Source organism: Callospermophilus lateralis, chromosome 6 (assembly GCF_048772815.1).
Source record: "Callospermophilus lateralis isolate mCalLat2 chromosome 6, mCalLat2.hap1, whole genome shotgun sequence".
Lineage (NCBI taxonomy): Eukaryota > Metazoa > Chordata > Mammalia > Rodentia > Sciuridae > Callospermophilus > Callospermophilus lateralis.
Window position 1 is genome coordinate 936,277 of NC_135310.1, and position 10,943 is coordinate 947,219.

Here is a 10,943-nt window from a genome sequence, read left to right on the forward strand (position 1 = left end):
CAGGCCCTGGGTGGCTCCCTCTGGTCACCCTTCCCTCAAACACCTCTGGGCTCTGCAGCTTCCTTGTGAGAACCCAGGTCCTCCTATGGAGCCACAGGCTCCAGGGCTCGTGCCGGCAGACGTGGCATGGCCCGTCTTCTTGTCCACGTGGCCTGTGCTGCAGCGGCAATTCCTCTTCAGGGCAGACTGCCGGGTGTGGCGTACCCAGCAAAGGGCAGCCACCCGCCTTGGTGGAGATCAGGACTTGCTCTTTGGGGCCTCTCGAGCTCATTTTAGGACAGTGTTGCCCCTGTCCCTGTTTTCTTTCAGTTTTACTCTTTTTCTGAGAAACACCACCTTCCCCATGGCGACCATAGCGGCCCCTGGTGCCTGACCCTGGCCGTGCTGCACCAGATTCTGAAATTGAATAGAGAAGCAGAGGACAGAGCTGGAGGCTGGTCACTGGACCAGCGGGTCTCCTGCTGTGAGCTGTGCCTGTCTTGTGGACTCTGGCCACCTGCCTCGCAGAGTCAGAAACACATGGCTTCCACGGAGGAGAAGGAACCGGAAAACACATCCAGGAGCAGACGCTGGCGGCCGAAGGCCTGGCCTGGTTCACCCTGACCAGCCTTCGCAGTCTTGGGCGCCGCCAGAGCCGTCCTCCCTGCTGGCACAGCAGAGCCCCTGGCCTCCAGAGGACCCTTCCGATGTCCGGCACCTGAGTTCCTCTCACCCGGCCACTCGCTGACTTCCTGTGGTCTGTCTGCCACAGACAGAGCCCAACTCTGGTCCCTGAGGTCAGCCAGCCCCGGCCCCTGGTGGCCCCACCCCCTTTGCCCCATCCTTGCCCCAGTCACCAGCAACACCTCCCGGGGGACCACTGACAGGGACCCACACCTGGGAGCAGGCACAGGCTGGATGTCCTGCCACGTCCACAAGGACCAGATGTGGAGGGTTAGACTCCACCAAACGGACTCCAGATCAAGGCAGTAAGAACTAACGTGTGCACCGACTGCAGTGCATGTCTTTCCTTTATTGATTTCCCCTTTTTAACGGTTCAAGAATTTAAAGTAGAGGCACATGGTGACCTGGGAGGCATTTCTGCTGTCCAGGAGCCACTCTGAGCCAGTCATTTCTGCTTTAACATGTCCTTGGTATGAGATTTGGACAAGTGTTTTGCAGACTGAGTATTTAGAACAGATACACCTCATTAAAAAAAAAATCAGAATGCATGTGTTTTAATATTATTCTCTCAGATACAATCCAGCCAAAGACAAATTTCAAAATAAAAATGACACAGGCATATGAGTATAAAATGATCTTTGGCCTTGCAAATAAAAGCAATTTTATTTCAACCTGAAAGCTGATATTTTTAGCCTTAGAAATGAGCATCGAGTTCTCCCTCTCACGCAGTATGTGCATTCAGGCTGGGCTCCGCTGTCTGCAGACGCTGGTGACTGCGGGGACTGTGCAGGCTGCTCCCTTGTCTCCTGTCTCCTTCTGTAGGGGTGTGGGTGAGTTCCTGGGGCCAGGCCTGTATCATGTGCAGACAGGAGGCACTGTGCTCGCTGGACCGTGCACCTCCGTGGGGCTCTGCCTCTGCTCCTGAGTCACCAGCACACACAGGCCCCCTTGGGCAGGACCAGGCCGCTGCCTCCAAGTGTCTTTGGCCCCGGGGTAGGGAATGGGTGTTGAGTGCTCCCAGGGCACGGAGCAGACCCTCTTTGCTGCTGCTGATGTCGAGCTGGGAATCACGGCCCCTGCCCAGGCTGTGGGCTGGACACAGCACGTCCTCTGCTGAAGCCCTGGCCTCTGGCCGAGTGTGCACCAGGAGCTCGTAGGAAGCCATCAGGTGAGGTGAGTTTGCAAGGCCGAGCTTCCAGCCAGAGTGTCGACCTGAAGAGGAGGAGACAGGTCCGTCTCTCTGGGCTCCTCCCTCCTGTGCCTGAACTGGGGAAGGACCCGTGAGGCGTGCAGGGAAGGCTGTGTCTGCGAGCCTCCCACACCAGGTTGTGGGGAGCAAACTTGGAACTACCCTCGACCTGGGTCCCGCTCCAGTTGGTGGGGGCAGATCTGGTCTGGGCCTGACCTCCTGCGGGAGTCTGCTGGTCAGAAGAGGAGGTCCTGTGCTGGAGGCTGGGCTCTGGCAGGTGACTGCTGGTGGTGGGATGGACCTGGGCCTCCTGTGAGCCTGGGTCCACTCAGGCCAGTGTAGGGCGGCTACTAGTTATAGGCATATTAACATTCTGTTCATTGCACTTGGTCTTTATGCTTCTGAGAAACTGTCCCAAATAGGCTGTTGTAAAACTGTTCACAGGGACTTTTATCAGCATTCATTTCCGTAATGTCAGTGGTCACCCACTTTCACGTCTGTAAATAATTGTAAATAATTTGAATCTCCTTTATTTTTCTTAGCCAACTTAGCTGAAGATTTTCCAATTCTGTTGATACATTCAAAGAACTAAATTTTGGTCTCACTGGTATTTTCCCTATTGTTTCTGTGTTTTCATTTTCTTCATTTACTTTAATCTTTTAAAAGTCTTCTTTCTTCTGATCGCCCTGGGTTTGGTTTGTTCTTATTTGTTAGTTGTCGATCTGACTTTTTGTATAAGCATTCACAGCTGCAGATTTCCTCTTTTTCTGGAGTCTGTATTATCTCATGCATTATCATTTTTAATCATATTTCACTGTTTTCTAATTTATCTTGTCATTTCTTCTTTGATCCATTGGTTACATAAAAATAATTTTCACAATTTTGTGAGCTTTCAAGTTTCACTTTTATTGTTGACTTCCTTATTTCATCCAATGAGGTCAGAAAAGTTATTTTTTAATATTTCTATCTTTTTTCAAAATATGGAAACCTTCCTCCTGGGTGAACCTGTGCTCTCTCCTGGAGAATGTCCGGGGCCGTGGGGCAGAGTGTGCTGCTGCTGGTGGGGGGCTCTGCAGAGGCCTGTCCAGCCCAGCTGGCTACTCTGTCCAGGAAGTCCTCTTCACAATTCCAGTTGCTCTCTGGTTATCCTGTTCATTTTTGAGAGGACAGTATCGAAATCTCCAGCTATGATTTTAACACTATGTCTTCTTTTAGTTCTGTCAGTTTCTCCTTCATGTATTTTGGTAGTCTATTAGGGGTGTAAATGCTCATAGTCATTATATCTTCTTGCTTCCTGGAAACATTTTAGATACACGGTGTACTTTTGTCTAGTAAGCTTTTGATTTAAAGTCTACTTCTTATGATATTGATATACCTGCCCTCTTTTGATTATTATTTGCACTGAATATTTTTATTCTTTCAGTTTCAACTTATGTGTATCTTTGGATCTAAAATGAGTTTTTGTAGACAGAATGTAATGGGATCATGTGTGTTTCTAATTCATTTGGCCAGTCTGACTTTTCTTTGGAGAGTTTAATACACTTATATTTAAAGTAATTATAGATAAGGAAGGACTTATTTCTGTGACTTTTCTATTTGTTTCCTGTATGTCTTATAGTTATTTTCTTTTATTTTCTGCATTACTGTCTTATTTTTAGTCTATTTTTTAGTAAAATGTTTCAATTTATTTCTCATTTCCTTTTGTGTATATTCTATAGCTATTTTGGGGGTTCCCATGGGTGCTGCAGTCTGGATGGGCACAAATCACGAGCCACTCACAGCTTTGCAGATTCAAACAGCAATTCTTTATTCCCGAACTCACACTGGCCTTCTACAACCATGTTCTGGGGAAATCCACGTTCTCTCTCAAATCCACACCTCCACTGGGCTTCTGCCTCCCAAAAAATACTGTCTGAATCCCATGAGAACTCAAGGGGAACTCAGGCAGCAGGATACGCCCTATTCCCAGCAGGAATAACCTTAAACGTGGAACCACCCTAAACCTGGATTGTCCTAAACCGGGAACGCCCTAAACCCGGATCCACCCTGGTCCTTGAGCAAGGTCACCTTACATGCAATGTCACTGCAAAATGTCTAATGCAAGTCCTATTTCCACGAGTCCTTCCACTAAGCAACATGGGGTACGCTGGCAAGGAAATTGTCATACCTACTTGGCTAATGGCTCCCAGCATCTCCCCACTTCTGATTAATTAAACAACAAGTAATGTGGCTTAAGGACCGTGCCTGGTAGGTTGTCCAATTCAACACATGGTTCTTACCCGTCATTGGAAAACTGACCTTTAGGCGTCAGCCTCCTGTCTTAGGTTGATACCACTGCAACTGGATCATACCCGTCACTGACTACTGGTCCAGCATATAGCCATTGGTCCCCAAATTTTAGACCATCACTAACAGAAGGGAGGAGGATACAGAAATGCCACGACACCAAGCCAATTGACGGCTCCTTTGGAAAAATTGCATCACTGGTGACACCATCAGCAAAGATATGCCAGCATTACCACAATTTGCTGCACCAAACGATAGTTACATAGTCCAGGCAAGTTCTGCAAGCAGTTCAAAGCGGAGGAATCTATCAATATGTCCGTCTCCTCCCAAAGTCTGTTTCCTCCCAAAGTAAGTTGACTCCTTGATTGAGCATTACTTGTTGAGTTATATTCATTGATGCATCAGTTTATACAGTTTACTGTGATAGCTATCATAGAAGCTGTAGTTTGGTTTTATCTTTGTCTTCACCGGCACTGGGATGAAGATAGGAATTCTGGCAATGATGCTAAACAGACATTATCCTGAAAAGAATTAAATATAATGAAAAGGAAAGGTGAAAGTAAACAAACAGATCTGTTAACCTCCTTTAAAAACAATCCTTAACAGCTGTTTACCTGATTTAAATTAGTAAACAAACAGATCTGTTAACCACCTTTAAAAACAATCCTTAACAGCTGTTTACCTAATTTAAATTAATCCATTTAAATCATGTGAATAAAAAATAATAATAATAATAATTCGGATCCATTTTTTCATGAGCGCTCCTCATATATGATATATGGACATATGCACATACAGACATACAACACAAAACACAAGAGTACACACAAGTGTGCAACACATAAGACGATAGTAAAGGCCTTGTAGCTTTACACAGGTGAAATTTCCATTGCAATGTTTAAAAACTCGACAGTCAAAAAATAAAACTGATCAGAAAAACATTAACCTAGGTTTGTATGAGCTCAAAAAATAAAATAAAACTTTATGATGTGGGAAAATGCAATAATAAAATAGATATTGAAAAAAGCATCCTGGTTAATCACTGTCGCAGATGTAAGAATAGCCAAGCTGGAGCTCTGGATATCAGCTGTTATGGATTTGAGTCAAATCATCTTCTTTTTGGTCTGTAGAAATTGCTTTGATTAGTCTCTGTGGAATCCAAATCAGTTGCTGTTCTCCCTGTGGAAACACACAAACAGAACCCCAACTCCAGACAATCACTGGGTCAGGACCTTTCCATTGTCCTGTTCTAACAGAATATCTTTCCAAAGTACCTTAGGCTTATGTACATTTTTTGGATAATGTCTTTCCACAGCACTAAGTCCTGATGAATCCAAATTTAAAAAATTTAGAGTAAAAAGGGTTATTTTAAGTTTATCTTTGGGGGATATATACCCCTTTCCAATTCCCTCTTTTGGCTTTAGTAAGTATATTTTAATAGTTTACTTTAGTCCTTTTAATTTTTTGATGTGGTTTTAAACCTTCTAGTTTAATGTTTTCTAAATTGGCTCTTGTCTATAAATTTTAACACCCTCATCTAAGACTTCTAATTTCTGCACCACCTGAAATTAAAGTTGATGGGCTTTTTGAAAAAAATACTAATAATCTCCTTGTTCTTCTATTTTATCCAATATTTGACTTTAAGCTTCTCTCTTCTACCTTTTCTTTCTTGAATGTCTGTATCTAATAGTTGTCTTATCTTTTTGTATTTTCTATCTGAAATACCTTTACTTGACATTTTAAACCATTTTCTATCTTATTTCTATCTTTTAGTTTTTTTTTCCTAGAGTTTGTACATTCACCCTTTGTTGCTTCTTTATTTCCTCCTAGTTTTCTTTTGTTTTCTATTTTGTGGGTTTAAAATTCTTGTCTTCCTACATCTTCTCTATCTTCCTACATCTTTTCTATCTTTTTTTTTTACCTTTCTGTACATCTGTCTTCAAAGTTTTTCACTTCAAATTTCTAATATTCTTTCTCCAAATTGCTTTTATCCTATTATCTTCCCACTTTCATGTTTTATTTATTTATTTATTTATTTATTTTTTAGTAATGCTTTTAAGATTAACCAGGCTCCGAATGACAAAATCTTTCCTCCATCATGAAGGCATCTTGACCACCTTTTAAAGCCTTTTGCAACTTACTTAGACATTTTACAACTTTTTACTTTATCACACAAAGATTATCTCATCTAGAAACATTTCTTTTTCTTATAACCTTCCATATTAGACATTTTACAACTTTTTAGTTTACCACACAAAGATTATCTCATCTAGGAACATTTCTTTTTCTTTTAACCTTCCATATTAAAATATATTTCCACATCTTGAATCTTTTAATATCTCTTTTCTAGCTGTTAACCCTTTTTATAAATTCACACTCTGAAACAACTCTTATGAAATTTCTGATTTAGACAAATTATTCCACTTTAATAAGATGAAATACTTTCATGTTTTTTTTAATGGTACTATAATACTATAATTGAAACCCAACTGAAACTTCTTATACTCTTTGTATATAAATTACAGATGATAGAATCTTAACTATTAGTAACCTTGTTTTAGCAAAGACACAGACACAAAACAATATTAAACTTTTTTCCATTTACCAATTTATGAAAACATACATAATGTTTAAATATATTACCTTATGGAACTTGATAAGTAAAGAGTACTTGCTTTTATATTTAGTGGTTGATATTTTAACACTTTAGCTTTGTAAATTAATCAGATGTCTGTAAAAACCAAGATCTTAGACAAATGTAGCAAACAGAACTAGCCATCTCTTTCTTGTTGAAGAAAAATCCTTCTACAGGATACTATGATGGTCCCATTGATATACTTAATAACTCGTCTTTAAAAAGCCATGGGCTACATTTTTGTATTGTATCAACATATGTCCTAACTGTTCTTGGTCTTACTGGGGTGCCTCCTTCCTCTAACAATTTCTCTTCCTCGGAGGTGAACAACTTCAAACCTTGAGTCAACCATTTTCCCCAGTTTGCCTGAGAAAGTTCTAGGAACAGGCAACTTGAAATAAAAACAAAATAAATCAAAACAAGAACACATTGTTTTTTGAAATGGTCACCCATTCTCTCGCCTTCTTCAGGGGCGAGCAATTTCACTTACCTGCAAGCTTTAAATGTTCCCCGTACGGGCCACCAAATGCTGCAGTCTGGCTGGGCACAAATCATGAGCCACTCACAGCCTTGTAGATTCAAACAGCAATTCTTTATTCCCAAACTCTCACCGGCCATCTACAAACACGTTCTGGGGAAATCCACGTTCTCTCTCAAATCCACCTCCTCCACTGGGCTTCTGTCTCCCAAAAAATACTGTCTGAATCCCGTGAGAACTCAAGGGGAACTCAGGCAGCAGGATATGCCCTATTTCCAGCAGGAATAACCTTAAACGTGGAACCACCCTAAACCCGGATTGTCCTAAACCGGGAATGCCCTAAACCTGGATCCGCCCTGGTCCTTAAGCAAGGTCACCTTACATGCAATGTCACTGCAAAATGTCCTATTTCCACGAGTCCTTCCACTAAGCAACATGGGGTATGCTGGCAAGGAAATTGTCATATCTACTTACTTGGCTAATGGCTCCCAGCACATGGGGATTAAATTTAACCTATTAAGGTTATAATACTCTAATATGAGTTTATACCAGATTGACTTCGGTGATGTGCGGCACTCTGCTTCTTTACATCTTGTCTCCACACTTTTTCAGTTGTTGAAGTCACAAAATCACATCTTTATATATTTTGTTCTCCAAAACACAAATTAATAATTCTTTTAAATGCATTAGTCCTTTAGATAACAGAAAAATATGGAGTTGTAAACCAGAATTACAATGATACCAGCTTTTACACTGATGATTATTTAAAAATGTATTTCTATTTCAAATCATGCAGATCACACAGAGGAGTCACGGAGTCCTGTCACAGTGTGATGGCTTTATGACTGCCCCCTGCCTTTGTCCACGTCCCATGTCCCCCTGGCTCTGAGCTGCTGCCTGGTGTCCTTCCACGTCCCACAGGACCCCTGAGCACTTCTTGGGGACTGGTCTAGTGCTGATGAACTCCTTCAGCTCCGGTTTATCTGGGAGAGTCTTGCCTTCCCTCTTTATTTTCTGTTGGTTCTTTCTGGTCACCTGTGAGTTACCTGTGATGTCAGAATCCATTTTCTTGTCATCATACTAGCAGGGAGCACACCATGGCCCTGTTCTGTGGGTGAGCGTGGTGGTGACACGGGACACTCTCCTCTGCTCGCCGTCTCCCCCACTGTCTGCTGCACCTTCTCCCTCCCTCCACTCCCCTGACTGTTGAGGTGCGCCTCTGTGGTACAGGGTTCCTGGGGGACGTTTTTCCTCTTCGCCCTCGAGCACACCAAGCCCTGCTCTCTGAGGGTAGCTCTGATGTCTCCCCGAGGCCCTTGAGTGTCGAGTCACTGTTCCTTTGTTGTTCCAGGAGTCTGTCAGGGCTTTTGGGAATCTGGTCCTCATGTGTCTCGGTGTGGGTGGCTTGTGTTCACCTTAGGTGGAGTCTTGGAGCTTCTGGGATGCTCACATTCATGGCTTTCATCAAATCTGGGGTGTTCTCAGCCATCGTCCAAATGTTCTCTCTCTCCTCCTGAGGCCCGGCAGTGTGTCTGTGCCTGCTTGAGGCTGCTCCCGGGCTCTGCGTCTCTGCTCGGGTGTATTGTGTCCCCCAGACTTGGTGTCTCTCTGCCTCGTCTTGGTTTGCCGCTGCCTTCTGCTGCTCGGCTCTGTCTCGGCTCCCTAAAGTCCATCTCACTTGGTTGCACACGTCCCCAGCTGCAGGGTGCCTGCTTGGTGTTGAGGGCCACAACCAAGTCAAGATGGTGCCTGGAGGAGTGGTTTGTGAAGCAACGCCAGCGAGCCATTAAGATGATGAGGATTCCTTAATAACTGACTGCTGTATCTAGATGATGTTAATGAAGTCAAGCTGTGTGTAATTCGTTAGGTACATATACCTCTGCTGTCCCGTAATAAAGCGGCTCCCGCTGTTTCAGTCTTCACAAGTTGCTTGTCACCCCCCGGTTATTTTGCCCAGCCAGACTGCGGCAGCTTGGATTCAGGTTTGTGCTCTCTCTTTCTGCTGCTGTTTGAATTTCTTTAATACATAATTTACAAACATTAACCCAGCTTCCTTTGATTCTGTAAGCCTCTCTAAGATGGCTGTGTTCAAGTTGTAATGTTGTAGATCCACCCTCAGGGTCTTCAGGAGCAGTTTCTGTCAATGTGCTTTTCCCTTTTCCTTGTCTGGGCTGTGTCTTCCTGTTGATGTGTATGACTGTGGCTTTGCTGGACTTCTGAAGGTATAATATGTTGACTCTGGAAGTTAAGTTCTCCCGCTGCTCAGCAGGCGCAGGGTCTCCCCAGTTCCTTTGAGCCCTTCTTCAGCGTCATAGGCCCCTTCTGATTTCTCTGGTTATGCAGTTGCTTTTGAATCTCATTCTTCAGCATGTGGCTTCCAAACTGGATGACGACAAAAATGAGCTGGAGCAAAGGCACCCACTCTGCCTGCCTGTTCCCAGAGTGGGCTCACGTGATGAGGGCTGACGGCGGTCACCACTCTGCATCCAAGGTGGAGGACAGGGTGCTTTCCTCTGCCAGCTCTGTGCTGTTGCTCCTGGGATGTGTAGCGTGGGGCTGGGTGAGGCAGGTAGCTGCTCCGTGCTCAGGCCAGACGCTGACAAGAACTAGCTGCCATTTGCAGCCCCAGCCTTCCCTGGGCGTTGTAAACCCCAGTAGACTGGAGAGGGCGACTCCCCAGAGTGGGACAGGCGGAACCCCGAGTCCTGGTGCCTCCTGTGGCCATCTCCCCTCTCCTGGCACTGGTGGCCACTCAGCTATGACAATGTGTACGTTAAGATCTCTTGTTACACACAGACGATGAGCTCCGACAGGGCTCTCGGCCACACTGAGGCAGCAGCGCCACCTAGCCTGGTCAGGCTGGACTGGTCAGGCTGAGGGTGGCACCTGTGCACCTGTGGGCTCTCTCTTCTGACAGGCGTATCCATTAATGAAGGATGGGCTTTGTTTTCCTTCGCAGCTTGCCACCGCCACCGTGGATGGGAAACTGCAGCTCTTTGTGGCTCAGTGACTGTGCTGGGTGGTTCCTGGATGTGAGAGGAGAGCAAGACATCCCTGCAATCCCTCTGGGCCAGCGCAGGGAGGTTTCCGTGGTTAGGTTTTGCCTTCCACAGACCCCTCTTCCCTGGGGGCTGCTCTCAGCTTGGTGAGTCTCCCTGCTCCTCAGCCCCTCACCAGGAAATGGGACTCACCCTGTGCTGCTGCACAGAGCTGGGGAAGGTGAAGCGCACGCAATAAAGGGTGGCCCAGCACTTGCTTCACGACTGGACTGTGGGGAGGGGAGAGCTGCTATGTCTCTGTCTTTCTTTGTACGTATCTGGATGTCTATGTGCATATCTGTGTCTGTGTCTGTCCGTATCTGTATGTCTATGTGCATATCTGTGTCTGTGTCTGTCTGTATCTGGATGTCTATGTGCATATCTGTGTCTGTGTCTGTGTCTGTCCGGATCTGGATGTCTATGTGCATATCTGTGTCTGTGTCTGTGTCTGTCCGTATCTGGATGTCTATGTGCATATCTGTGTCTGTGTCTGTCTGTATCTGGATGTCTATGTGCATATCTGTGTCTGTGTCTGTGTCTGTCCGTATCTGGATGTCTATGTGCATATCTGTGTCTGTGTCTGTGTCTGTCCGTATCTGGATGTCTATGTGCATATCTGTGTCTGTGTCTTTCTCTCTGATTTTATCTATGTCT

General features: G+C 44.8%; 1 protein-coding gene across 1 annotated transcript in view; it reads left to right on the forward strand.

Moving 5' to 3' along the window:
- Positions 1-10,261, forward strand: part of Wdr27 (WD repeat domain 27) — a 146,854-nt gene extending 136,593 nt beyond the window's left edge. The window contains exon 24 of the mRNA XM_077109623.1: positions 10,211-10,261. Coding sequence (XP_076965738.1) covers positions 10,211-10,261 — 51 coding nt within the window. The remainder of the gene's footprint in view (positions 1-10,210) is intronic.
- Positions 10,262-10,943: the final 682 nt, after the last annotated feature.